Consider the following 25562-nt stretch of genomic DNA (forward strand, 5'->3'; position numbering starts at 1 on the left):
GGAGCCTGCCTCACCCATGCCACAGCTCAGCCTCGACTGTGCCGGGCCACGAATGAGCCCAGGGCACATGGCACAGGGGCAGCATCATGCCCAGCACTGCAGCTCCCTGGCTGGACACTGGGCTGGAGAGATGCGTGGGTGCGGCTGGGGATGGCAGCAGGTCATGCAGGGAGCAAAAGCAAGCGTCCAGTGTCCTGGCAGTGAAGGATGCTGCTGGAGAGGATGAAGTGCCAGATGGGGGAAGGGGCAGGAGAGCAGCAATGGGGCAGCGGGTGCCATAGAGCTGGGGTGAAGGCATGGCCCATCGTGCAGAAGAAGCGGCACCAGTGCTCTGCCAGGCCCCCTGAACGGTGGTTGAGCAGCAGCTGAACCACACCACAGCACCCAGAGCAGGCTGCCCCCAGGAGGGGGTGCACCAAGAGCCATCAGTGTCTGTGAGTGTGGGGTTGTGCGTCCCCTGCTTAGCGCTGCCTGAGGCTGTGCCAGTCCCAGCGCTCCCAGTGCATGGCAACAGGGACACTGTCACCTGGGACTGCCCCTAGCAGGGCAAGCTCCTTTCACTTGCGGCATGGGCAGCAGCACCAAGCACTTGGAGGGCTGTAGGAGCCCCTTGGCAACAGTTTGGCTCAGTGGGAAGCACCTGGGTTGCCACAGCACCAGTCCCTGCCCACAGTGGGTCCAAGCAGGGACAGACCCACAGTGGGGGACAAAGAGCAGACGGGGGTGGGCAGCCCCACTGGGCAGCCCCGGCTTCCCCCTGCTGCTCTCCCTGGGCTCAGAAGCGGGTGCTCTGGTAGTGCAGCCTGCGGAGCTCGGAGAGGCCACTGTCCCGGCAGTACGAGTCCCTGCAGGGACTCCCTGCCAGTCACCGGCCCCCTGCACCGCCCCCACCACCGCCGCTGCTGCTGCTGGAGCTGCCGCTGCTGGAGCTGCCGCTGCTGCACCGGTCCTCGTAGATGGAGATCTCGATCTGGACCCTGCTAAGGAACATGGGTGAGATGTGCCAGACCAATTGCCCAGAACCCGTGCCCAGTCTCCCTTCACCCTAGCCATCCCCCAAGCATCCCGCTGCCCAAAGGATACGACCCTCATGCCACGCTCCAGGGGGTCAGTGAGCAGCAGCCCCCGTGGTGCATAGATCTTCTCATTCTGGTCCTGGATGTACTTGGAGATCTTCTTCAGGACCTGTCAGCACAGGGAGGGACACTCAGAGCCTGCCAGTATTGCTGTCTACTCTGGCCTCCGGTCCCATGTTCCCTGTGACACCCCTGAGCCATCCCCATTCCCACTGCCATCCCTGAACCCTCCCCTGCACCTCAGCACCTTCTCATAATGTGTCTCCATGCAGAGAAAGATGAAATAGGCAGTGGCACAGGCCAGGCACCCCTCGAGGTATGAGCTGCCCCCAATCTTCTCCGCCTCAGCGTAGAAGCCATTGAGGGTTTTCACAGTTTCCTCAAAAAGTTGCCGCTCAATCTAGGACAGATTGAAGAGATGGGGTGAAGAGGAGTCTGGCCAGGAACTGACTCCCTGCACCACCTTGTCCCCTTTCCTGGGGAGACTTGGAGAGCACTTAACCCACTCCTCCCTGCCCAGCTGCTGCCTCAGCTCACAGGCCCCTGCCCACCTCCCACCCGAACCAAGACCTGCTGCACCTGCAGCCTTCACCAGAGCCTCCCAGTCCCCAGGAGCACCAAAGCCCCTGCACACCAGCCAAGCCAGCTGTGATTTCACTCACCCAGCAGCACTGGCTGGCCCAGGGCCATACAACACCCCATAAGTCCCCACACCTTTAGACCCTTCTTCCCTCTGAGTCCCCAGAGGGCGTGTCTCCACCCTGACAGCCTCTCAGACTCCCTACCCGGCTCTCCAGCTCAGGGGGAAACTTTGTCTGGAACTGGCACGTGGTCCCATCACTGTAATCGCGCTGCACAAAGACCTTGGTGGCCAGGGACGCGCTGCGCCGCAGCTCCTGCAGGCTGTGCACCTGAGGGCAGAGGGGGAGACAGGGGCCTGCAGCCAAGGCGGCTGGCATCCCTACGGCAGGGCTGGAGGCCTGGCGAGCCGCGCCGCTCCCCCGGTGTCAGGGGCTGCAGGGAGCCCCTAGCACAGGCTGACACGCCATGAGCACAGCTTGGCGCTGGGGGTGCGAGGCGGGAAGCGAGGGGAGGATGGCAGCAAGGGGAGGATGCTGTGGCAGCCCCCTGCTCGGAAGGAGGGTGAGTGCGTGTGCTCTCGCCCCGGGCTGGCGCCTGGTCTCACTGCCAGTGGTTCCTGCGCGCAGGAGCGTCCATCGCCAGCGGGCCAAGGCCCGGGGAGGGAACAGCCCCGTGTCCCCAGCAGCGCCCCAGAACACAGCCAACCCAAGAGCTCCCAGCAGGAGGATGGGAGCGAGCCGGGCAGGAGCAGGGACTGGGCAGCGGGACTGCAACAGCGGCACAGCGGGTGGGCAGGCTGCAGTGGGGCGTCTTCGTGAAAAGGACCGGCAGCCCCGGCAGCAGGCGCTGAGCCCTGACTCCCACAGGGTGTGAGAGCCCGTGCCAGCCCCCGAGCGCCAGGCTGTGGGGCAGCTTTGGTGGCTGGAGAAGGGGATGGAGGCGCCAGGTTGTGCCAAGAGCCGGCATCAGGCCCCTCCCTGCGCTTCCTCTGGGTGACATGGGGCGACTGCCTGCTCCGTGCCCCACAGACCGTCTGACGCTGTCCCGCGGCATCTGTGAGAAGAACCCTCAGTCCCACAGCCCAACCCAGACGCGCTCCAGCCCTCACCGAAGGCACCCTGCAGCCACCCTGCACCCCCACACCCCTTCAGGCCCCTCACCGGCCTTTCTGCGCCCATGGCGCCCTCGCAGCCCCCAGCCCCACACTGCTGTCCCCACGGACCCCCGCCCCGCGCTGTCCTCCCGCAGCAGCGCCCCGCAGGCGGAGGGAGCGCTGTCCGTGCCGCGCCCAGGCAGCGGCGGGCGGCGCAGCGCAGGGCGGGGGAGCTCCGCTCCGCTCCGCCGCAGCCCGGCCGGGGGTGCCGCCGCCGGGCCGCCCCGCCGCGCACCCACCTCCGTGGCCATGGCGCGGCGGGCGCCGGGCCGGGCCGTGCCGTGCCGTGCCGCGCCGGGGGGACCGGACCGCTCCGGCGCCGTCTCCGGGGCCGCGCGGAGCCGCCGGGGCCGGGCGCTGTCCGCGGTGCTGCCGAGCCGAGCGGCGGAGGCGGGCCCGGCCGCCCGTGTGCGCAGCCGCCCGGTCCGCCGCGGCCCGCCCCGAGGCTCTGCGGGTGGGCGCCTGCCGCCGCCGGCACCGAGCCCCGGCAGGACGGCGGCACCGGCTGCCCCGGGGCTGGCTCCGGAGAGGGGCTGCGAGGGACGGTGCTGCTGTGCGTCCCGGGGGTCCGGCAGGGCGAGTGCCGCAGCCCGGAAATCTTCGGGATGCGGCTGTAGGTCCCTGGGGGGAACCCGGCTGCCGGGGGAGTGCTGCCGGAGCTAACAGACGGTGTGAGCGCCCGTGAGGCCGCCCCGGCAGGGATTTGGGGAGTCGACCGTGGGACTGGCACACCGCCGTGCCAAGGGACCTCATCCGAAGCTGTTTGTTTGCGAAGGAGTCGCAGCTGGTGCTGCGATCAGAGCGCGGGCAGACATCAAAGAGCAGAGCTAACGTGTTCCCTGTTATCTCTGCCCATTGGCAGCTCAATTAGAGCCGGAGAAATGCCAATCGGGGGAACAGAGGCTCTCCCGAGAGGCGAACAAGGGGGGCTCCCAGCTGGGGCTGTAGTGGGGCGAGGGATGCAGTAGCTGGGCACAGGGCCGTCAGCAGGCAGGAGAGCAGCCAGCCTTCCCTCAGCACCTGGGCTGTGCTGGAGACAGGGCCCTGCCTGAACATCTGCTCTGACAGAGAACGTGGCTAACACACCTAACACACAGCTAACACAGCTGACACACAGCTAACACACAGCTGACACACAGCTAACACAGCTAGCACACAGCTAACACACAGCTAACACACAGCTGACACACAGCTAACACAGCTAACACACAGCTAACACACAGCTGACACACAGCTAACACACAGCTGACACACAGCTGACACAGCTGACACACAGCTAACACACAGCTAACACACAGCTGACACAGCTAACACAGCTAACACACAGCAAACATTCCATAGGCAGCTGTCTGCAGCACAGGGATAGCTCTGTCTGACTCTGCTCCCTGCTCTGAGCACCAGTCCAGGCTTTGGGCCGAGCAAATACAGGCAGGGCCTTGGGGTGGTTGGTAGGCAGCCCCCTTTCTCTGGAGCATGGCAGAGTTTGTGACCAAGGGACCAAAGGACCCATGCAGTCAGGAACCCCAGTTGTAGAGCTCATCTTCCCCACAGGCACACAGCCATGGATCCCACAGCTTTTTGGGAAGCCTGCTGCTCCCAAGGTTCAGAGCAACCCTGCCAGCCCACACTCCAGAGCAGGGAGGGACACCCTGCCTCGATGGTGCCACAAAACCAAGGGACAGCCCTTGAGAGGGTGCTGTGTGAAGTCTCCCATGCTCTCAAATACATGCATGCACATTGGCACAGGCACTCGAGCATGCACTCAGATGCCCACATCTGCCTGCACACTCCATGCACCCCAGGCACACATGCAGTGTGCTCACACACCTGAGCCTGTCCTCAGATGTCCCCAGAGCCAGACTCTGGGTCCAATCTCCTTCCCGTGCTGCATGCCACTGCCACGTCAGCGCTCGCCTGCCCGCCTGGCAGGTCCTGCCGGTTGCCATGGCAATCCTGTGCCTGCCAGGAGATGAAGTTTGCTCTCCTATGCTGCAGTGAGGGGCAGGGGCAGCCGGGGGGATGAGCTCTCCCTGCCATCCCAGGCTCTGCCCATCATCCACATCCTGTAGTGTTGCCCCAGGGTCGTCTCCTCTAGCTACACCAACCCAGCCCAGGCAAAGAACTTTCGGTTCTGGGCTCCGTGTGCCTCCTGCTGTCTGCATGTGCATGTCCCATCCTTTGGTGGGACATCACCTCACCACAGGGAGCTGCCTTCTGCCAGCCACACTGCCCAGGATGTAGCAGCAGGGACAGCAGGGGCTCGGGGTAGCCTCAATGTGCTGCATGGCCCTGCTGCCCTCTCCAGACCACTGCACTGTGAGGGGTCCTGGCAGGGCTCTTACCCTTCTGCTCCCTCTGCTCGGCTCAAAGGGGTGATTTTTCAGGCTGCCCAGGGGCAGGGATAGGCATGGCTGGCACCAGAGCTGCCTTTACTCCCCTGCCTGGCTCTTCCCTTCCTCCTGGGGTGAGGCAGCTCTGACTTGTCTTGCAGACAGACCCCACAGATCTCTCCTTGCCCCCGGCCCTGGCTCACCTCCCAGAGGCCCTGCCTCTGGCCCCATGGGACAGACGTGGGGCACACTTGGTACCTCTATGGCCAGCCCTCGGCAGGCAATGTGCCTGCGCCCGTCACACCACAGCAGGCATGGCCCAGCAGTGCCCCTGCTCCAAACCCCGCACTGACTCCCAGAGCAGGCCCAGAGGGTGTCCCTCATGTGTCTCTGGGTGCATGGTGCTGCACCTCATCCCAGTATCTCAACCCTCCCTGCAGTACAAGGATGACCAGGGCCCATGGAGGACAGCTGGAGCCCTGCAACCAGTCTGGGATCAGCCCCTGCAGCTCCTTCCTGCACCCACTGCCTGCTGAACCCCTCTCCAGCCTGTCAGAGCTGTCAGCAGCTCCAGCTCTGCTTCAAAGGGGCCACAGAAGGGCATGGCAGCTGTTTCTCCTAGCACTGGAAGTGCTTTCAGTAATGGTGGGGAGCATGAGCTCACCGTCCCAGCGAGGACAACGGTGACATTTGGGAGGCACAAACACAGCGTGATTAGCTGATAACCTTTCCTGAGAGATCCCAGGTGTGTGCACCTGGGAGGGAAAAGGGAGGGGGACATGGGCCCCACACTGTGAGCCTCCGGAAAACAGCTCCAAACGCCCCAGCCTGCCACTTCACACAGGACAAGGAGAGTGCCCCAGACTGGGGCCAAGTGCCCCTACAGACTGGGCACCCTGAGTGTGGACACCCCTCTGTGGCACCTGTAGTGCAGCTGTGTCCATCTGAAGGGGTGATTCCAGGACCCTCATTGCACTGGGAGCCCCCGCAGAGGGCGGGGCAGCCCCCCAACACATCCCACAGGAGGCCACAGGCTGGGAGACACAGCATCCTCCTGCACAGGGCAAGCAGAGGAGGATGTGGTTTCAGAGCGAGGTGCCAAGGTCTGCCCTTAGCAAAGGCTAATGCTGGGAGCAGGGGCTGCGCGAGGATTGCTCCCGCACCGCGCACGGGGCTGTGCTGGGAGCAGACGTGGTGCGGCGGGGAGGGACAAACAGCACTGCAGAGAAGGTCCCCACGCGTGGTGCCACGCTGTGGGGAAAGGGACCCCTCCTCAGAGGGTCCGTACATGCGACGTGCCCCCTCCGTGCCCTGCTGAGTAGGACCAAACGCCGGGGGCCGGGATCGGGGTGTCCGGCAGCGAACAGGGAGGGTCTGTGTGCGAGCTGGCAGGAACTGGGCAGGGCCGGGAGGTGCTGCGTGGGGGCTGGGAGGGTGCCGGGGCAGCCTGGGCTCCGCAGCTGGGCCGGGAGCGCTGCCAGCACATTCCTGGGGCTGCCGGGCAGCGGGAGCGTGTGTGGGCGCAGGGCAAGTGCACGGCACCCGCTGACCCTCCCCGCTGCCCGCCCCGACGGCCCCACATTACCCCCGGGCAGCCTCGACCCCGCGGTGTCCCCAGTCGTGCCCCAACCTCCCGGGGCAGGACCACCCCCACGGAGCCGTGCTGCCAGCCCAGCATCGCCCCCCGCCAGGCTGCTCTCCTGGCAGCTGCGGGACGCCGTGGCACACGTGTCCCTGCAAGGACGGTCCCGGCGTGCCGTCCCGTCCCGGGGCTCCGAGCGGCCAGCCCGGTGTCCTCTCCCAAAGGCCCCTGCTCCACACTGGGTGCGGCCCAGGAACCAGTGCGGGACCGGGACGGGAAGGGTGAGAGGATGGGCAGAGGAGGATGGGAGGGAGCCCACTCAGCCCACCCACCCCGGCCCAGGGGATGCATCTCTGCTGCCAGAAGCAAGGTCGGCAGCACCCAAAGCTGCGGCAGGAGAGTGGGTGGGGACGCAAGGATGGAAGGAGGCGGCCGGGACCCTGCTCAGCCGCTCCTTTCCTGGGAGCCTCCTGCTTCCCTGCTACAGGACCTGCTCTGTGCTACGACCAGGCACGGGTCCTCCCCAGGAGGGGTCCGGAGTGTCGAGGGAGCATCCCCCAGGTGATGTGCTCTTACTGTGCCACCCTGGCTGGCCGTCCCCGAGGTCCCCACCGCAGAGGGGGCAGCCCCCATGGCCCCGCTTCCGGTCTCGCCGCTGTGACGAGTGGCACAGGCAGTGACACAAGCGGTGGCACAGCCTGCTTTCTGGAGTGACAGGAACAAGTGTCTATCTCCCAGACAGCTGCGTGGCTTCAGAACGGGGATGTGGGCACCGGAGCAGCCTGCGCAGACAAGACGCAGGGAAGGGTGCCAGCTACAGCTCTCTTGGGTCCATCCCCTTCTCCGGGCACAGCCCAGATCAGCCTGGGACACCCTGGGTGGGAAAGGGTTAAGGAAGCAACGCGAGTGCAGCAGGGACTCCCCAGAGCAGAAGCACAGACTTAGCTCCGAGGTAAGGGTGCAGGACACCCCACGGGGGAGCAGAGGCACACATCGCTCTTCTGGGGCAGCCCTGCTCCCCGCAGCACGGCCAGGAGGTGACTCAGGGCTCTAATGAAGGCGTCATGACAGATGAAGGGATTGGGGCAGCTGGCAGGGAGACCCTTTCTCAGCCCCAGCCTCGCCAGCCCCCTCACCTTCACCTGGTGCGGTGCCAGCTGGCACGGAGTGCTCAGCAGCCCCAACACCTTCCTGGGAGGAACTGGGGATGTAGAGGCCAGACTGGGCCGTGGGATGGGGCAGGCTGGGAGCCAGGAGCTATGGCTCCATGGTCAAGAGCAGGACAGTGCTGGCAGTGCCACGGGAACAGCCCAGGGACATGACACACCCGCGACTGTGCTCAGCATCAGCGCTCTGGCAGCTCCTTCCTCCCTGCACACCTGGCCTCCCCCCGCCTCTGCTCCCAGGCCTCACCAGCCCCTTCCCAGCCCAGCTCCCATGGCAATTACACCCTGCCCAAGCCCATCCATCACGGATTAGCTATTTTCTATCAGCATTTATCTCCAGACAATCTTACTCCTGCCGTGACAGCCTGATGCCGCGATCACCCTCCCTCCTGCTACCAGGCAGCCCTGATAACAGGCTGCTGTATCTTATCGGGCTCCCCGGCGGTTACACATTAATGGTGCCATCTCCGGGGTAGGTGGGATGAACCCAGCCCACCCTCAGGCAGGAAGCGAGCGGCACTGGGTGGTGCAGTGATGGCTGCTGAGCGCAGAGGGCATGGGCAGGGCGGGCAGGCTGCAGGGAAGGGCAGGTTGTGCAGCTGAGGTTCCCAGCATTGCCCCAAAGCAGATGTACCCCAGCAGGGCTGGGGGGACAGTCCCTGCCCCCAGCCCAGGGCAAAGAGCAGCTGCTATCGCTGCCTGCACTGGACTGTTTGCTCTCTCGCCCATTAACAGAGCTGCCTTATCCGGTGGGCAGGGGCCGGCGGCGGCCCAAAGCCCGTTGGCCAGGCAGGGGCATCGATCATGGGAAAGGGAGGGGTGCCCCAGATAACCCCTGCAGACAAATGGGTTTCTAATGGGGTCTTAAGCCTTGCACCCCCCATCTCCAAGGGAATGGGGGAATGTCATCCGGGCAGGACCCTCACGTCACTTGGGCTCTTGCTTTGCCCACAGCCTGAGCACTGGCAGAGCCTGGGTGCAGCCCTTTGCTGGAACGTGTAATCCCAGCTATCCTGTGCCAGCAGACCATGCGCTGCCCAAGGTGCATGCTGGCAGAACCATCCATGAGGAATAAGGACCCCATGCCCATGGCATTGCCTCGGTAATGGCACACCTGGCACCTGGGAACAGGAGCCCTCCCGGGGCTGCAGCATGAAGCCTCTGGGGCATCCTCTTCCTTAAACCCCAGCACCCCAAACATATTGTCTTGGGAGAAAAGAGTCGGGAGTGGGGTGGCACAGGGTAGGAAGCAGGGTCCCCTGCCCCATGACAGAATATGCCTCTGGGGTGCCAGGTGGGATGGGGACAGCGGGACTGGTGAATAAGGGGGCAACTTGTGGCAACAACAACTTGCCGTGGGACAGGTGAGCCAGCCCTTCTAGAAAGCATCACCCTAGGGGCACACAGAGCCAGGGTGGACGGGGGGGTGCATGCAGGGGGGCTCCCTGGGAGGGCGAGGGGCATTGGAGCACCATGTGCCGGGGAGGGAAGGAGGGAGGTGGCAGCGGTGCGGGCAGACTAGGGGGAGCCTGGGGCCAGCCCCGGGGGGCCCGGCAGGCGGAGCAGATTGGCTGTCGGCGAGGTCTCCAACCTCCTTAGAAAGGGCAGCGAGCGGGGGAGGCGCTAAGGGAGCAGGCAGGGTGCGGAGCCGCGCTCCCGTCCCGCTCGGCAGCCGCAGGCGCGCAGCGGCGATGCCGCCGGCGGGCACCCACCCGGGCTCCCGGGGCACGGCGCTGCTGGCCCTGTCGCTGGTGCTGGCAGGGTCCCTGGGCGGCGGGCAGCACTACGACTACTACGGGTGGCAGCCCGAGAGCCTGCCCCACGGGCGCTTCTACGGGCGGGAGCCGCAGTGCCTCGACATCCCGCCCGACATGCAGCTCTGCCGCGACGTGGGCTACAAGCGCATGCGGCTGCCCAACCTCCTGGAGCACGAAACCATGGCCGAAGCCAAGCAGCAGGCTGGCAGCTGGGTGCCCCTGCTCGCCAAGCAGTGCCACACCGACACCCAGCTGTTCCTCTGCTCCCTCTTCGCCCCTGTCTGCCTTGACCGGCCCGTCTACCCCTGCCGCTCCCTCTGTGAGGTGGTACGCGACTCCTGTGCCCCTGTCATGGAGTCCTACGGCTTCCCCTGGCCCGAGATGCTGCACTGCGGCAAGTTCCCCTCTGACCACGAGCTATGCATCGCCGTCCAGTTTGGGAACAGCAAAGCCACGCCGCCACCAGGTAAGCGGGAAGGGTACTGTGATGGGATGGGAATGCATGTGGAGCCCCTGCACAACCATCCCTTCATCCTTCAAAGCACAGCCCAGGACACCGGTGTTGGCCGAGGACTCTCTGTCTGTGACAGGGCAGGAGCGGGCACGGGATCAGCTTTGTCTGGGCACTCACTGCCCAGGAGCATTGTGCTCCCAGCTGCCTGCACAGAGCTGTCCCGGGATGAGGAAGAACACGGGATGAGGTGGGAGCCGCTGGCCGATCCACCACAGTGCTGTGTCCCTCTGCTGCCACTGGGTCCCATGTCAGCAGCAAGAGAGCGTGCTGCACCTGCAGGTGTCAGCCCCACTCTGCAGCTGCAGGATGGCTGTCCCCTCAGGAAGGAGAGGGGACATCACCCAAAAGCAGCCCAGGGTCAGGGTCAGGGCTGTGACAGCCTTTAGGCTGGGATCACCCTTACAGTTGCTGTGCTTCAAAGTGCCAGCATCTGGGAGGGTGTCCTCATTTCTCTTCCCCTCCTGGGGGTGACCCTGGCCAGCAAGGTGCTCTGTGCCTCTCTGCATCACCCCAGCACAGCTACCTAGGGAGCAGAGGAGCTGCTGGGGCTCTCCCAGGCATGTTCCCGAGGAGCTGGCCCTGGTGACAAGTCCCAGCAGCATGTAGCTGTGACAGCAACTGGTCTCTCACCACAGTGTCCAAGATCTGCACCCAGTGTGAGATGGAGCACAAGGCGGATGGCATGATGGAGCAGATGTGCTCCAGTGACTTTGGTGAGTGCTGGGGTCTCCTTCCCAGCCCCTCTGGAAGAGGGTGTGCCTCCCCTAAGTCTGACAGCTGGAGTGGGAGTTGGCCAGAGGGTGGGCTTGTATGGGGACAGCCCCATGGGAGACCCCTGAGCCATTCCCTTGGACCCTTCATGCCTGGGATGGGTGCACCACAGGAGAAGACATTGGTAGGGGATAGGGGGAGAAGACATTTGGGAGGGTCTGGGGGCCTCTGCTGGACCCCTCCCCAACAACTCCTTTCTCCTCCCCACACAGTCACTTCCCCAGAGACCCAAGCCAGGGATGGGCTGCACCCTGTCCTGCACAGGGCCTGGCCCAGGCCCTCCCCTCCCCAGCCCCCCAGCAATGCTCCCGTCCCCCAACCGTGCCCCCCACTGTCCACACAGTGGTGAAAATGCGCATCAAGGAGGTGATGGAGGAGAACGGGGAGCGGCGCCTCGTGGCTGCCCAGAAGAAGAAGGTGCTGAAACTGGGCCCGCTGAAGCGCAAGGACACCAAGAAGATGGTGCTGCACATGAGGAACGCAGGTGCCTGCCCCTGTCCCCAGCTTGACAGCCTCAGTGGCAGCTTCCTGGTCATGGGCCGCAAGGTGGGCGGCCGCCTGCTCCTCCTGGCCATCTACCCCTGGCAGAAGCACAACAAGGAGATGAAGTTTGCAGTCAAGTTCATGTTCTCCTACCCTTGCCCGCTCTACCACCCCCTGCTCTATGGGGCTGGGCAGCACTAGGGCTTTGCCCACTCTGCCCTTTCCCAGAACTCCTGCACTGGCCTGACATCCCACCCCTGGCTTCTCTGGCTCTACCCCAGGACCTCAGCTCTGCTCACCTCAGCCCCTTGGTTGTGCCCCAGAACCCAGCTGTGTGCCTGCAGGATTCCCTGCTGTGTTTGTGGGAGCCCTGATCCAGAGCCAGGACATCTGCCTCCTCCTGAGAGCCCTGCTCTGCACCCCTGTCCAGGAGCTTAGTCTGGACCCGGGATCCTTGTTCTGCATGCTTGTGAGCCCTGGTCTGTACTAGGCACCCTCATCTACTCCCAGGTTCCCCACCCAGAAGCCCAGAGACTCTTGCTTTCATTTAGGACCCCTGCTTGGCCTTCTTGCCTACACCTGGGACCCCTACCCTGCAGCCATGTCCTTTGCCCAGCTCCCTCATGATATGCCGCAGACCCTCAGCCCCCCAGTCCCTATTCCAGCCCACCAACACCTGCCCATCCCATGCCCTCACCTGGAGCTCACATCCACCCCTTGATTATCTCACCTTCGCAGAGATCCAGCCCAGCCCAGGCAGGTCCCTCTTGCCCCTCTGTTCCCACAGACTGACAGCCTCGAGACCGAGTGCCCAGAGCTGCACAAACCCTTCCTGGGCTCCCCCACTCCCCATTCCACATGGCTCAGTGTGTCAGGGGGTCCACTTCCAAGTGCTCCAGACCAGCCCTGCTGCACCCCTTGCACACACCCTGCTATGACCCAGCCCACGCACCCCTTGCCACCAACACCACAGTAAATTATTCCAGCTCAGAGAAGTCTGTGTGCCATTCACTGCAGCTGATGGGTAAGAGCCCCTTGGGGCTCCCTCAGGGACCCCAGCACAATGGGAGGGGGGTCCCAGTCCTGGCCACTGAGTGATGCAGCCTGAGGGAGCCAGGTCACCTCGGGATCTGGCTCTAGCCCCGCTCCAGGTGCTGTGCCCAGAGCCTGAACCTGGGCAGTGCAGCCAAGCCAGGGGATATGGTTCCTCGTGGTCACAGGCATCCCTGGAGACTCGGGCACCCCTGCCACTCCAGGGAGCCTGGGAAGGCATTGAGATGAGTAGGATGGAGGGACAGGGCCAGCGCTGCTACTGGAGCCCCACAGCTGTGTTTGGCAGTGGTTTGCCCGGGAAGTTTCTTCCTTTGTCACCCCAGGAGATAAATCCATGGTCTGGGAGCTCACAGCACTTGTGAGAAGCCTGGCACTGAGCATCAAAGGGGGCACATACTGGACCAGGCAGCCTGCAACCCTGTCCTCCCCACACCACATCATCTGGAAGTCCTCTCTGCAGCTCCCTGCCAGCCCTGCTTGGCTGCCAGACCGCCCATGCCACAACCTCCAGCCTCTTCCAAAATGATTCCTAGGGCCACCCACCTGCACTATCCAGGACCCTCCCAAAAGCCCAAGGACCAGGGCAGCCCTCAGCCCAGCCCCTCTGGTGGCAGCAGGGGCTGTCCCTTAGCTCAGCTCGACTCCCCCAGCTGTCCCCCCCAGTCCCAACTGGCAAGGGGGCAGCCTGAGCGCCCCCGTCATTCCCGCGGTGCGGACTGGTGTCCACCCGTCCCACAGGGTGAGGGGCCGCAGGTGGCTGCCAGGACATTCCCCCAGTGCCTGGCTGCCTGACTGTCTTCTCTTCGGAGCTGGCCCGGCCTCAGGGAGCCCCTGGGACAAGAAGGAGATGGAGGCTGCAGGATGTCTGCACCCAGCCTCTTCTGGCTGACAAGAGCACTGTGTGCCTGCCCTGCTCTGGGCTGACCTCTTCTCCCCCTGCCCTCCTTGGGCATGGCCTCAGCCCCACTGGTCAGCCTCCAGAGCCTCAAATCTCCTGCTCGGGCCAGGGAGAGGTGCCTGTGCCCCTGCCCCACAGCCAGCCAGGAACATGGGGCAGCCAGCCCCTGCCCCAGCCTCACACCAGAAATGGGCACGCCTCCCTGGCCACTGGGAAAAAAAAAAAAAGGGAAAAAATTCAAATAGTATTGGGTTTGTTCAGAGCTTGACTGCGGAGCACTCTTCCATAGGAATAAACACTGTAAATTATGACATTTTATTGCAAAATTTAAAAAGCATAAATAAAACCCCATCTCCCACAGCCTAAGTTTATCTGTAGCCCTCTGTATTCTGTGTCATTAGCATCTTCCCAGAGTGTTCAGACATGCATGGCCATAGCGCTCATTGCTCCAAGTGTTTTCCTCTAGAAATATAAGTGGCTCCTCTGCCTCCCACGGTCAGCTGTCTGAGCAAGCTGACCCCTCCCAGCCCAGTAATATCCCATTGCAGACACCCTCACCAACACACCCACAGCTCTTGCAGTGCTGCACAGCCCCCTCCCCACTGTTACAGCTGCTCCACTGCCCCCACTAACGTCCCAGCCCTCTGCACACCAGTCCCCTGCACACCCAGCACAAGCCAGACACCCTCATCATCCAATGCCAAGTCCAGCTTTTCTCCAAATTTCTACGTGAAGGAGTTTATGAGCCCACAGCTCATAAGCTCAGTGTTGAGGCTGCCTGCCACATGGAGCTCCCACACTGGTGGGGTGTAGAGCCTGCAGCAAGGTCTGGGTTCCAGCAACTTCTCAGACTAGTGGGTGTCACAGCCTGGTGGGCACTGGCCCCCCAGATTCCCTGGCTTGGGGGAAGCTGCAGCTGGCTGGCAGGGAACCAGGCCATGGCTGTTCCCAGCTGCACAGCAGCCAGGGTCACATTCCTGGGATAGCTGGGAGCTTTGCTGTTCACACAAGGAAAGGTCATCCTTGTACACACAGGCAGCTGGTGGGACCACCACCCGGGGAGGGCAGGGGAAGGAGCAGCCACGGGAGGCAGAGAAGCTCAGTAGCTCCTGTCAGAGCTGAGGTGCTCCCGGGCTCCAGCCCAGCAGGATCCAGCCCTGGCACAGCTGATGGGCAGCTGCACACAGCTCTGAGCAGGGGGCAAACAAGGCTACAGCAGGACAGAAGATGGGAATTCCAGTAAAGCGGGGAGAGCTGGTGGCACAGGAACACCACTTCTCCAGGAGCACCTGCACGACAGCAGGGCCAAAGCCACAGAGGTGTCAGAGTGACCTGGGACAGCTTTTACTAGTATGACACAAGAGCCAGCTGAGGACAAGAGATTTATTGGTCATTCTCTATATGCATTTATATATTAATCTGTAGTAGAAAGCAGCAGTCACTAAGTGCACAGAGCAGCACCAACTCCTGCCTTTTGTCACACTGGTGACCCAGCCACACAGCCCAATCCAAACTCATTGTCTTTCCTCTGGGTTACAGCCAAATTCGGGAGTAAAAGACTAAACCTGCAGGCAGTGAGGCTGAGGAGCACAGGAGTGACTAGCAGAGTCTCAGCTGAGCCAGGATGAAACACCTAGCTAGTCTAGACCCCAAGGGATGCAGGAGGAGCTCTGAACTGATCCCAAAAATACAGTCACTTACAGCACAGTGCTGGGAAAGGTAGGGACAGAGCCCTGAGGTTGTTCTGCCCCACCCAGGAGGTGAAGGCAGGACCACGGGTAGGAAGGATGGCTCTTCCATCACTGAGCCAGGCCAAAGGGCCTGGGCAAGCACGTGGCAGGGCACAGCAAGTGCCAGAGAGCACCCAGGGCTTGGAGCAGCTGCAGGGATAGGGCACAGCCGTGGGCAGTGCTCCACCAGGGCGATCCAGCTGGTGCATGGCAAGGAAGGCTGGTCCGTCCAGCCTGGCACTGGCAGGAGGAGCACAAGTGCAAGCATCCTCTGGCAGGGGAATGCCATGCTGGGATCCAAACACTCCAGGCTCCCAGTGGCAAGGGTGCCTGCCCGCTGCCCCAGGTCTCAGGCAGTCGAGGACACAGGAGCTGGCTGGGCCTGTTTCATCACTTGATGAGCACCTGGTTGCAGAGCGCGCACACGAACACCGTCTCCTTCTGAGCCTCCGGGGCTGGAAAGGAAAGCAAATGTCTCAGATGATTCCCCTTTCCCCCCATGGGCTAGGGACCCCAGCCACAGAGCTGCTTCGAGAGCTGCAAATTCATCACTGCTCTGTCCTGAGCCAGGCTGTGCTGGGCAGGTCCTGTCTACCCTCCCCACCAGGGCTGGGGCAAATGCCTGAGCAGAGAGAACAGCGGGGAGCAGAAGCTCTTCCCTCCACCTTTCAACTCACCCGTGGCTCCCATCACAGCCTTGGGGACTTTGAAGGAACAACACCTGGAGCAGAAGCTGTTCCCACAGTTACTGCAGCTTCGCTGTGGAGAAAGATAGAGGTGAGACCCAGATGTGTATCAGACTAACCCAGGAGTAAGTGAAGGGGGTCAAAAGTCTACACCTCCTTCTGAGAACTGCCCACAGACTGTGGACCAGGCATTACACACAGGGCTCAGATAAGGCAACACGTCACTCCCACTAGCAGACCCATGTTATGCTTCACCACAAAGGCCACAGGAAATGGACTAAACCAGGGCACAGAGCAGGTACCTTCTACAATAACACACGGGTTTGGCCTGAGGCAGCTTCCAAAGGAGTAAATGGACAAATGCTCCACAACACAAGGGATCCCTAGTGCCATTAGGCATGTGACAACACCCAGCATTTAGCTGAGGTCATTTGGGCTGTGACCGAGGCCAGACACCTGAGCTGCTGGAGAAAGCTGGGGCAAGCTAGACATGAGCAACACCTCTGCCCCAGGTGCAGACAGCAAGCTGGGGCAGAAGCTGAAGACTCACCCTCTTCTTGAGCACAGAGAAGGTGGCAGCACAGCCTGTGCAGTTCCCTGAAAGAAAGAGAGCAGAGGTCACGCAGGGCTCTGCTGCCTGGGGCTGCAAGTGGCACAAGAACATCTATGGCTGTTGTGAAGGCTCAGCTCAGAGATGACATTGCTGCACCTTCCCATCCTTGCCCTTCCTAGGAGTGCTGGGGCCATTCTCCCCAGAGTGGAAAAGGTCACTGGAGGCGTCAGCACAGCCTAGCAAGAACCACATGACCCTCTGCACTCCCAGTCCCACAGTCACCACTGGAAGCAGCACAGACCCCACACCGCTGAGCTCCCTCAGGCAGCACCTGCTCCCACACTCACCGAAGTTGTTGCTGGGGTAGCGCTTGCGCAGGCGCTCGGTCAGGCGGGACACCTTGCTGCGGATCACCTCATTTTTGCTCATAAAACCATTGTCTGGGAGGCTGAGGTCAAAATCCGCTGAGCACTGAGAGCTCTCATCATCCTCCTGCAGAGAGCAGAGCCAGCTGAGCACTGCAGGGTGGCTGGGGGCACACTGAGGGCTGCAGGGCAGCCCACGCCAGAGGCAGGCACCCATCAGGCCGGGTGCTCCAGCTGGCATTTCTACGAGCAACCGGCAAACCAGCTCCAGCTGGGAGGAGATCCACACCCTGGCATGGCAGTACTCACCATGACCAGCAGCTGGTTCTCCTTCTCCCGCAGCATGGGACAGAGAGGAGAGTGAGTACACACAGAGCCAGAGGCACCCAGCCCCAGTCACTCTCTCTGAGCACCCAGTTTGCCCAGTAAGGTCTTTGCCCCTTTCCCACCTCAGCTGCCCTGCAGGCACAGCCCACCCCAACCAGCCTCAAACCTCAATTGCATCTTTGAACTCTTCATCAGGTTCTGCTTCCTCTGCTTCCTCCACACTGCCAGGGGTAAGGTCCTACAAGAGATTCACAAAGCTAGTCCTGCTGTTCCCCTGCCTCTGTTCAAAGGTAGCCCCACACTTCTGGGCAGGTTCCAGGACAATGGATCTGGCCCTAGGCAGCCTCACAGATCACACTAGTGTCAGAAAGTGAGGTGAGCCCCTGCCTCCTCAGACCACATCCTTACATGTAGCAAAAGGACTGAGCCAAGCCCCCAAGGCAGAGAGCAGCATCCCAGTAACTCAGGAGTGGCTCACAGGCTTCCAGAAAGCTGGCAGCTAGGAGGAGTTTGTGTGTAGAGAGACATAGGCACGGTCAGACCCAAGGGCTGACTCTGCAGCTCCCACCCCACAAGTGCCAGCCCTGCCCCTATCTCACCTCTGCACTGGTGGGAGTGGGGGTCCGATCTGGGGCAGCAGCTGGTGGCAGGGGTTCAGCAGGTTCTGGAGTGCTCTCGAGGGGTTTGGAGCCCACACACTGCTCGATGGAGGCCTTGAGCTCCATTATCACTGGTTAACAGGGATACAGCTGGAGTAGAGTGGCACTTCCCTACTCCCAGCCACACCACACACAAAAGCCAATCACAAGATCTGATCTCCAGGGCTCAGGGTGGGGCACTGACACACTCCTCTATTCATACATCAAAGTTAGGGCAGAAAGAAAGCCCCCCCACCACCTGCCCTGCTCAGGACAGGGAACAGCAGGGGCCAACATCACAGCTCAGACACATCCAACACTCCTCCAGCACGAGCCACAGAAGAGGGCTGCTCTCCCTTCCAATGGCATGTTTTCAAGCCTGTGTCATATACTGCCACAGGCACTGCATGTGTTTGAAGTCCTGAAGAGCAGGGTCAGGGATCAAGAGGGATGGAGAGGCTCACACACAGCCTGATTGACAGACCCTGGTTTGCCACACCACAGAGAAGAAAAGGAAATGGCACCTGGGCTGGGACACACATCAGGAGAGACTCTCACCTCCAATAGCTGAGTCCCAGGACCATACCACCCACCCTGCGCTGCTGAGCGCCACCCCTAGGACACCATTGCCTTCACGGGGGTTCAGGGTCTACGGGAGAGCCTGACACTGGGCTCATGTGAAGGAGAGGTCCAGGGAAGGATCCCTGGCTTCAGAAGGCCTTTCCCCAACCCATCCCACACAGGGCACTTCCAGCCAGGTCTCATACCTTGGTAGAACTGAGTGTTGCCCAGAAACAGGGTGCTATTGAGGATGGCCAGGACCCAGCAGAGGGGCAGCAGGTAGAGGACACAGATAGTGCCCAGTAGCGCCCCATAAAACCTGTGGAAAACAGCAGGTTACTGTGGTCAAGTCAGAGCAACTCACACAACAGCATAAAACTCCTTCTTTCATCTGGTGTTCCATCTGTTCTCTTCAAGTACCAAACAAATCAGACACAGTACCGGAGGCCTGGCCGAGCCCCTCTCCCCACCAAGCCCCCCACAGGGTGTCTGACCCAGTACTACTCACTGGGAAGAAACAGTGGGGTTCTCCCAGTACAGCACACGGTACACTGCCTCACAGCTGCAGCACATCCCGTTCAGAAACCCCTCCAGCTGGATCAGGCTGCGAATGAGACAGTCACAAAAAACCCCACAAACACACACCCTCGTTCCCCACATTCACGAGGGTTAGAGCAGCCAAACTGGCAGGAGCCCCCCACCGCCTCCAAGAAGCCTTTCTGGCTGCTGAGGCCCCCACAGTCCCACCGCTGGGGAGGCCCCAGGGACTCACAAGCTCTTGACCTGGGCGATGGCCTCCTGCCGCGAGAGCTGCACCTTGCGCAGATCCTCCCTGCGGACGCTGTGGTACCTCCTGCGCACCAGCTGGGGCTCCGAGGGCCGGGCCCGGCACGTCTCTTGCAGGTAACCCAGCAGAGCCGGCACCGCGACCAGCAGGGCGAGCACCGAGTACCAGGCAGCTGGAAGAGGCGGGACGGCGTCAGCCCGGAGCGTCCGGGAACGGGACCGGCCCTGACCGCCGAGACGCACCTTGGCCGAGGGTGAGCAGGAGGAAGTTGAGGCCGAGGCAGACCAGGAGAGAGCACACAGGCCGCTGCCACCTGCCGAGAGGGGGAAGGCCAGGGACATGAGACCTCGGGCACGGTCCCGGTCTCGATCCCGGCCCGGCCCGCACCTACCGGAGGAGGGAGCGGACACCCTCGGCGGCGTCCCGCAGCGGCTCCAGGTAGAGCTCCAGCCGCCGGTAGCTCCGCACCAGCTCCAGCAGGTCGAAAGCAGCGGCGGCCTTGGGCGGCGACGGCTCCGGCGGGGCCTCGGCGGCTCCGGTCGCTCCTTCGGGGCCGCCCGCCGCCCCGTCCCGCTCCACCGCCTGCATGACGGCACCGGGAGCGGGAGCCGAGCGGCCCCGCCGCGCTCGGCCCGACACCGCCGCGCGCTCCCGTGACGCGGCCGGGCGCGCCGAGAGCCCCGCGCGCGGCCAATGGGAGCGGCGGCGCGCCGAGAGCCCCGCCCGGGGGACCGGGCCGCGCCGAGAGCCCCGCCCGCGGGACCGGGCCGCGCCGAGAGCCCCGCCCGGGGGAACGGGCCGCGCCGAGAGCCCCGCCCGCGGGAACGGGCCGCGCCGAGAGCCCCGCCCGCGGGACCGGGCCGCGCCGAGAGCCCCGCCCGGGGGACCGGGCCGCGCTCGGCGCTCCGGGCCCGCCCCGCTCCGCCCCCGCTGCGTGCCGGCCGGCCCGCTGGGGCTGCGGGCCAGCGCCCTGGGCGTGCGGCTCGAGGCGGAGTCTCGGTGGGCCCGGTCTAGACACGGGCGTCGGCCCTGGCTGCTCAGCGTCCCGGTCTAGTCGCGATTCGGGTCTGCTCTGGTGTAGGGCTCAGTAACAGCCTGGATCCGGTCCCAGTCCAGGGCTAGGCACTGATCCGGGTCTAATCCTGGTTCAGGGCTCAGTCCCAGTCTGAGTCTTGGCGTGGCCTGCATCTAGCTGTGTCGGTCACGGTGGGTTTGTCCCCATGAGGTTGCTGAGCCACCTCTCCGAGGAGAAACCAGGGAGCAGCCTCACACCCGGAGTCCCTGGAAGGGATCAGAAGGTTCCCTACAGGCCCGTGAGCGTGGCTGGCAGCTCATTCGCTGCCCCTCCATACCCCCAAAGCGGCCCAGCCCCGGGTGCACTGGCACTGTCCTGCCCAGCAGCCTGCAGCCCTGCTCACACTGCTCGGGGCACCATGGGCTGTCCTAAAAGGTGCTTGCAGTGGAGCAGGGATGCTGGCTCCCACGGATGCTCTGAAGATCCCGGATTTTGTCTGATGCCAAAAGTTGTAACCTTGCTGTAATGCTATGCTGGCTCTTGGACAATGAGGGTACAGTGCTGCTGCTGACTGCCCGCAGTCTCTGATGAACGGGGCATGTGTCCCATGGGCAGAAGGCTGGGGACCCAGTGACACCCCAGCTGCAGGTCCAGGTCCAAGACTCAACTCTGTCCCAAGATTTCATCCCAGAGCTGCAGCCAGGCTGGGGAGATGCAGGCAGCCCTCCATTGGCCCCTGACCCACCAAGGGCCAGTCAGTGTGTTCATGACTGCCCATCGGTGCCCTGGGCGGACAGAGGGCCCTTTCAGCACGGAGTGACGAAGCCCTTAGGAATGCAACTACATCCTGTCCTCAGCACATCCCATAGCCAGAGCCCTGGGCACTTGGCCTCCCTCTGCTCTGCCCAGAGCCCCATGTGAGCATCAGGCTATGCCCAGTCTGGACAGGCAGCAGGGCAGAGATAGCCCCTGTCCCCAAGGGCAGAGGCATAAGCCTCTCTAGCAGGAGCAGTGGCTCAGCAGGAGGGAGCCTGCCTGTGACCCCAGAGCACCCCAGGGCTTCATGACCATGGCCAGAGACTCCCCCAGAGAGGCCCCAGGGTGCAGGGCTACAGAGCTGGGTGTGATCTCAGCTCAGACCTCATACCCAGCAGGTCCCAGCCCCAGCACAAAGCCCCAGACACCAGTGAGTGCCAACATTGCTTTATTTGGAAGGTGAATCCATTGGCACCTGAAAGGAGGCTGTAGGGGGACAGAGCTGGTGTGACAGACAGGGCTGCAGAAAGCCAGGGGAAGGCACTTGTGGTGGCAGAAGCATCGAGGGCATTTTGGACAGCCTGGGCCAAGGGCTGAGTAAGAGTAAGGCAGAGGCGGGCGGTGTCAGGGACCAGCCTTGACACAGGGCACAGACAGCATGTCCTACCCAAGGAAGGGGTACATGGCCTGGGGCTCGGCAGGACCCCTGAGCACAATGGGGTATGCACTGGGGCAGCACATCACGATGGAAGTGGTGACCCAGTACCAATCCCAGACCCCTTCAAGGCCCCAGGGGAATCATGGCTGCTGTTCTCCACCTCAAAAAAGGTGCCAGGGAACCCCAGGCAGTAGGCAGCTGTGGCCAGCTGCTGGGAACACTCATCTCACTGATCATAGAGAATGGAGCCGACCCTCCCTTGAACCAGGGGCAACAGAGACCTGCCTCCAGGCAGGGAGAGGAGGGCTTGTGGCAGAGCAGCCCTAGTGTGGTGCTGCTCCAAAAATTCTGTCTCTGGCAGCCTATTTCTCTAGTCAGCCCTACATGGCCTCGTCAGGGCTTGGCACCTGGTGGGTTCTGGAGGCTGATCCAGGGCCGGGCTGGCTCCAGTGCCAGTGTCCTCTTCTGTTCTCCAAGATAGGTTGTGCTCCCACAATGCCTGGCCCCAGCTCTCCCATGGCCAGAGTGCCAGCACAGACTGCCATGCTGCAATGCTCGCCGTTCCCCTCCACCTCACCACAGTCTCCAGGCACTGTCCAGTCCCACAGAGTGCAGAGATGAAGATTTTCCAGGATGATAAACCAAGTGCGGCAGACAGGCAGGGCTGCAGGCTGGTCTCCAGAACCATCAGCGAGGCTGTTTCTGTCCCTTTTGGAGTAGCCTGGCCCCAGGGCTGGTTCAGTGGCTCTGGGTGGCTTGGAGCCACAAACCTCTCTGCAGGGACAGCAGTGAGGAGAGAACAACCCCTTGACTGGCTCCCCTCAATTTCTGGGGCACCTGGCCCCATCCCAGGACTGCACAAACTCCAGGGCTGGAGGAATTCAGCCCCTGCCCAGGGTCACAGAACAGGTTACAGCTCCACCTGTCCTTCCCCTCCCTCCACAGCAATGGAGGCCTTGCTCAGTCTCCAAACTGGACTGGGGTGATGCTGGATCTGGCTGTGCAGTACCTGGGTATCTCCACACCTCTCAAGTGCAGGACAGGGAGGCGCTTTGCCCTTTGGGGCATCCTTTACCTTAATAAAGGATGTTTTCAGGCCAGACAGAAGGAGGGGCCCAGGCTGGGGAAGCCAAGTTCAGAGCCTCCCTTAGGGAATTGTAGAGGCACCATGCAGCTGGAATGGCAAGATGGGGCTGCCAGCAGGTCAGGGGGGTTTATGCCCATCCAACTCCACTTGGCACTGCTGCGCCCAGCTCAGCTCCCCCAGGCCAGTCCCCCCTCTACCCCAGGGAAAAGTCAGCACCCACCTGAGCATGCAGCATCTGCAAGACCAGGGGCAGGGGATTTTGGCTTGAGCCCTAGGAGGCCTCCCAAAGATTGGTATCCCTTTTAGGGGCTCTCCATTTGGGTCCTTCCACTTGCAGAAGCCTGTGTCTGTCCAGGGCTGGGAGAAGGGCCTGTGCAGTGGCTGGGTGTCCACGCTGTCTCGGTGCGCTGCAGGGGAAGCCGTGCTCGGCGAAAGCCTCTGTCTGTCCATCCGTCTGTGCAGGAGTCTCTGGAGGAATTGCAGTGCAGTCAGCCAGGAGGGGATGGGGCGGCAGGGTCATTTCATCCCAAAGACAGGCCGTGTTCTGTCTGCGGCTGAGAAGGGGAGCCAAGTGGCACGGGATCTCAGACGATGTCTCGCTGGTCCTGGCAACGCCGCAAGAGGCAATAGAGCCCGGAGAAGAGGTACAAGCAGGCAGTGATGCCCCCGCAGATGGAGGCGCTCAGGTAGGCACTGTACAGGCAGTGCTGGCTGTAGCCCGGCAGGTTGCAAAAGCTTCTCTGCTTGGCCTTGTGACCCATGATACCGGCGGCAGCCGCGTAGAGCCCCATGCCCAGTGCCAGGTCGTGCACCAGGTTGGTGAGAAGCCAGCGGGAGCCCAGCCAGGGCACCAGCTCCCAGCGCCCCAGCAGGCTCAGCCCGAAGAGTGCCAGGGTGAGGAGCCAGATGAGGACGGCGGCAAACAGAGCGAAGTGGGCCGCCCCCTCGTACTTATGAGCCGCTACCGTCACCCAGAAGGCAGCACCCAGAGCCAGCTGCCCCAGGCGCAGCAGGCCCAGCGGGCTCCGCAGGTAGGCGCGATGGAGGCTGAGAGAGCCGCGGCCCGGCGGCCCCGGGGGCGGCGGCACTGTCGGGGGAGCCGTGCGGGCCATGGCGCGGCCCTGCCTACTCCGGCGCGGCTCGGGCGGGACTCAGGGCCCCGGCAGCGACTTCCTCCCTGACTGTTGCCAAACATCTGGCACTTAGCGGTCCTCCCCGCGCGGGGCCCCTCTCCTCTCCTCCCCGCCTCCGCCGCACCTCCAGCCAGCCCATCGGACACCCGAGGGCCGCCGCGGATGCGCCGTCGGGCAGAGATCGCCGCGCCCCTCCCGTCCCGGGGCGGGCCACAACGCGGGAAGCAAGGGGCGGCGGGAGGACGTGGGAGACGGCGACCGATGCCGGCGGCGGGGCCCAGGGACAGCGCACCGGGACCCCAAGCGGCGGCCGGCGGGGGGCGCGCGCCGGGGTTCCCCTTACGTCATCCTCCGGGATTCCCCTCGGAGTGCCGAGAGTGGCCCCGCCCAGGGGCGAGGCCTCACACCCCCTCCCGTTACGTCATCTGCGCCACGTGGCCCCCTAGCGAGGCGGGGCAGCCGCGCCCCTGGGCGCCGATTGGTCGTTGCAGCGGGGGGGAGGGGCCAGCAGGCAGTGAATGAATGGGGCGCGCGGCTGTGGCGGGACCCCGGCGCGGTGGCGCGCGGCGGGTCCGGGAGCGCAGCGGGCACCGGGCGGAGCCGCCACCGCCAGGTCTGTGCGAGGGGCCGGCGGGCGCGGGGCAGCGTCCGAGCGAAAGTGGGTCACGGCGGGGCCCAGCGCCCCGGGCAGGGCGGGACCGGACTTGCGTGCCCCGGCCCGAGCCGGGGCGTCTCCCGCGTTCCCGGGCGGCCACGCCTGTGCGGCTGGCCCCCTGCCCGACGTCCCGCACCGCCCTTTCCCCGACGCCCCCCCTTCCTCACTGGGCATCCGCGCCGGATCCCGGGGGAGGCGGACCGGACCGGGGGGCGAGACCGGAGCCTGACGCCGAATGTTCGGCGCCCGCAGCGGCCAGGGACATGGGCACTCCGGCCTCGGTGGTGAGCGACTCTCCGGGACAGGCGGCGCCCGCAGCCCGCGCCCGTAAGCGGGCCTCGGCCAACATCTTCCAGGGCGTGGGGCTGCGAGAGCTGCGGAGCCTGTTCCGGAGCGGCGGGGCCGAGCGGCCCGAGGAGCGCGCCCGCCTCGTCTGGCGGTACGCGGGCCAGCGGCGCATGGCGCGGGCCCTGCGGCGGCTTCGGCGACGACGAACAGCCCAGCCCGGCGGCGGGATGGCAGCGCTACGGCGCTTCGAACTCCTTCGGTAGGTACGGGTCGCGGAGGCGGGGCAACCGAAGGAAGTGCGGCCAGGCCACGCCGCTAACGCACACCTCTTGCCCGTAGGATCGCGGAGAAGAAGCTGGAGGGTGACTGCGGGGCCAAGACAGACTCGGGGTCCATGTAGCAGTGCTGAGCGGCTGGGCCTGTGGCGAGCAGCCTTCCAAGGACCCTAAGTGTACTGGGCAGGGTGCAATGAATGATTAATAAAGGGTGGACAGTGGTGGTTGCGTGAGGCTCTGGTTGTGTCCTGCCCATCTGTAAGTGGCAGAGGCTGTTGTACAGCACCAAGGCAAACAGCCCCACACCACAGGTCAGATCTGTGGGTCATCTGTTCCAGCCTCTCTGTTTAAGCAGGGTCATCCTAGAACAGATGTCACAGGATCGCATCCAGATGGTTCCTGAATATCTCTTGTGAGGGAGACTCCACAGCCTCTCTGGGCAATCTCTGTTCCAGTGCACAGTCCACATAGTAACTGCCCTGGCACAGTCACAGGGACAACTGAAGAACAAGCTACATGCTGCCCTTCATGAGAAGGAACACTAGGAAGAGAGAATAGAGATTCTCCAGGGAAAGATTTCTCTGCTGGAAGACCAGCTGGCAAAGCTGGAAGAGCGTAGCACCCAGGAGAACAGAGAAGTCATGAGGCTTCATTGTGAGGCTGGAGCAGCTGAAGCAGGAGGT

General features: G+C 63.3%; 5 protein-coding genes across 8 annotated transcripts; 2 read left to right on the plus strand and 3 right to left on the minus strand.

The window, feature by feature from the left end:
- Positions 1–719: 719 nt before the first annotated feature.
- Positions 720–7447, minus strand: GOLGA7B (golgin A7 family member B). 2 transcript variants are annotated; one of them, XM_038141330.1, is made up of 5 exons: positions 7300–7447; positions 1862–1987; positions 1324–1476; positions 1084–1185; positions 720–970 (listed from the first exon to the last, which is right to left on the minus strand). In XM_038141330.1, exons 1-5 carry the CDS (start codon positions 7354–7356, stop codon positions 866–868), a joined length of 543 nt encoding a protein of 180 aa, XP_037997258.1. In that variant the 5' UTR covers positions 7357–7447; the 3' UTR covers positions 720–865. The 2 variants fall into 2 exon arrangements, with proteins under 2 accessions (XP_037997258.1, XP_037997257.1); XM_038141329.1 differs by lacking the exon at positions 7300–7447 and adding an exon at positions 3051–3422.
- A 2046-nt stretch (positions 7448–9493) lies between these two features.
- On the plus strand, positions 9494–13728 carry SFRP5 (secreted frizzled related protein 5). Its single transcript, XM_038141304.1, has 3 exons — positions 9494–10112; positions 10796–10873; positions 11275–13728. The coding sequence occupies exons 1-3, from the start codon at positions 9581–9583 to the stop codon at positions 11613–11615; spliced, it is 951 nt and encodes a 316-aa protein (XP_037997232.1). The 5' UTR covers positions 9494–9580; the 3' UTR covers positions 11616–13728.
- Positions 13729–14732: 1004 nt separating this feature from the next.
- Positions 14733–19732, minus strand: ZFYVE27 (zinc finger FYVE-type containing 27). 2 transcript variants are annotated; one of them, XM_038141301.1, is made up of 12 exons: positions 19404–19732; positions 19255–19325; positions 18998–19184; positions 18734–18829; positions 18432–18544; positions 17626–17756; positions 17193–17264; positions 17009–17029; positions 16682–16826; positions 16332–16378; positions 15773–15854; positions 14733–15550 (listed from the first exon to the last, which is right to left on the minus strand). In XM_038141301.1, the coding sequence occupies exons 1-12, from the start codon at positions 19598–19600 to the stop codon at positions 15486–15488; spliced, it is 1227 nt and encodes a 408-aa protein (XP_037997229.1). In that variant the 5' UTR covers positions 19601–19732; the 3' UTR covers positions 14733–15485. The 2 variants fall into 2 exon arrangements, with proteins under 2 accessions (XP_037997229.1, XP_037997230.1); XM_038141302.1 differs by lacking the exon at positions 17009–17029 and having other exon boundaries at positions 19404–19730.
- A 1482-nt stretch (positions 19733–21214) lies between these two features.
- MARVELD1 (MARVEL domain containing 1) lies at positions 21215–23666 on the minus strand. Its single transcript, XM_038141049.1, has one exon. The coding sequence runs from the start codon at positions 23638–23640 to the stop codon at positions 23113–23115; it is 528 nt and encodes a 175-aa protein (XP_037996977.1). The 5' UTR covers positions 23641–23666; the 3' UTR covers positions 21215–23112.
- Positions 23422–25110, plus strand: AVPI1 (arginine vasopressin induced 1). 2 transcript variants are annotated; one of them, XM_038141048.1, is made up of 3 exons: positions 23422–23559; positions 24569–24863; positions 24944–25110. In XM_038141048.1, exons 2-3 carry the CDS (start codon positions 24580–24582, stop codon positions 25002–25004), a joined length of 345 nt encoding a protein of 114 aa, XP_037996976.1. In that variant the 5' UTR covers positions 23422–23559; positions 24569–24579; the 3' UTR covers positions 25005–25110. The 2 variants fall into 2 exon arrangements, with proteins under 2 accessions (XP_037996976.1, XP_037996975.1); XM_038141047.1 differs by lacking the exon at positions 23422–23559 and having other exon boundaries at positions 24159–24863.
- Positions 25111–25562: the final 452 nt, after the last annotated feature.

This window comes from Motacilla alba, chromosome 6, assembly GCF_015832195.1.
Source record: "Motacilla alba alba isolate MOTALB_02 chromosome 6, Motacilla_alba_V1.0_pri, whole genome shotgun sequence".
Taxonomy (NCBI): domain Eukaryota; kingdom Metazoa; phylum Chordata; class Aves; order Passeriformes; family Motacillidae; genus Motacilla; species Motacilla alba.

Excerpts from the sequence above, each read along its gene's own strand:
- GOLGA7B (XM_038141330.1), bottom strand. The coding sequence starts at position 7,356 with ATGGGGGCTGCCCCCTCTGCGGTGGGGACCTCGGGGACGGCCAGCCAG. Across the intron at positions 1,477-1,861 it reads CCCCTGAGCTGGAGAGCCGG|ATTGAGCGGCAACTTTTTGA; the intron begins GTAGGGAGTCTG and ends AATCTGTCCTAG. Across the intron at positions 1,186-1,323 it reads TGGAGACACATTATGAGAAG|GTCCTGAAGAAGATCTCCAA; the intron begins GTGCTGAGGTGC and ends CTGTGCTGACAG.
- SFRP5 (XM_038141304.1), top strand. The coding sequence starts at position 9,581 with ATGCCGCCGGCGGGCACCCACCCGGGCTCCCGGGGCACGGCGCTGCTG. Across the intron at positions 10,113-10,795 it reads CAAAGCCACGCCGCCACCAG|TGTCCAAGATCTGCACCCAG; the intron begins GTAAGCGGGAAG and ends CTCTCACCACAG. Across the intron at positions 10,874-11,274 it reads GATGTGCTCCAGTGACTTTG|TGGTGAAAATGCGCATCAAG; the intron begins GTGAGTGCTGGG and ends CTGTCCACACAG.
- ZFYVE27 (XM_038141301.1), bottom strand. The coding sequence starts at position 19,600 with ATGCAGGCGGTGGAGCGGGACGGGGCGGCGGGCGGCCCCGAAGGAGCG. Across the intron at positions 17,030-17,192 it reads AGTTCAAAGATGCAATTGAG|GAGAACCAGCTGCTGGTCAT; the intron begins GTTTGAGGCTGG and ends CTGCGGGAGAAG. Across the intron at positions 15,551-15,772 it reads GGCTGTGATGGGAGCCACGG|CCCCGGAGGCTCAGAAGGAG; the intron begins GTGAGTTGAAAG and ends TTTCCTTTCCAG.
- MARVELD1 (XM_038141049.1), bottom strand. The coding sequence starts at position 23,640 with ATGGCCCGCACGGCTCCCCCGACAGTGCCGCCGCCCCCGGGGCCGCCG.
- AVPI1 (XM_038141047.1), top strand. The coding sequence starts at position 24,184 with ATGGGGCGCGCGGCTGTGGCGGGACCCCGGCGCGGTGGCGCGCGGCGG. Across the intron at positions 24,864-24,943 it reads CGGCGCTTCGAACTCCTTCG|GATCGCGGAGAAGAAGCTGG; the intron begins GTAGGTACGGGT and ends TCTTGCCCGTAG.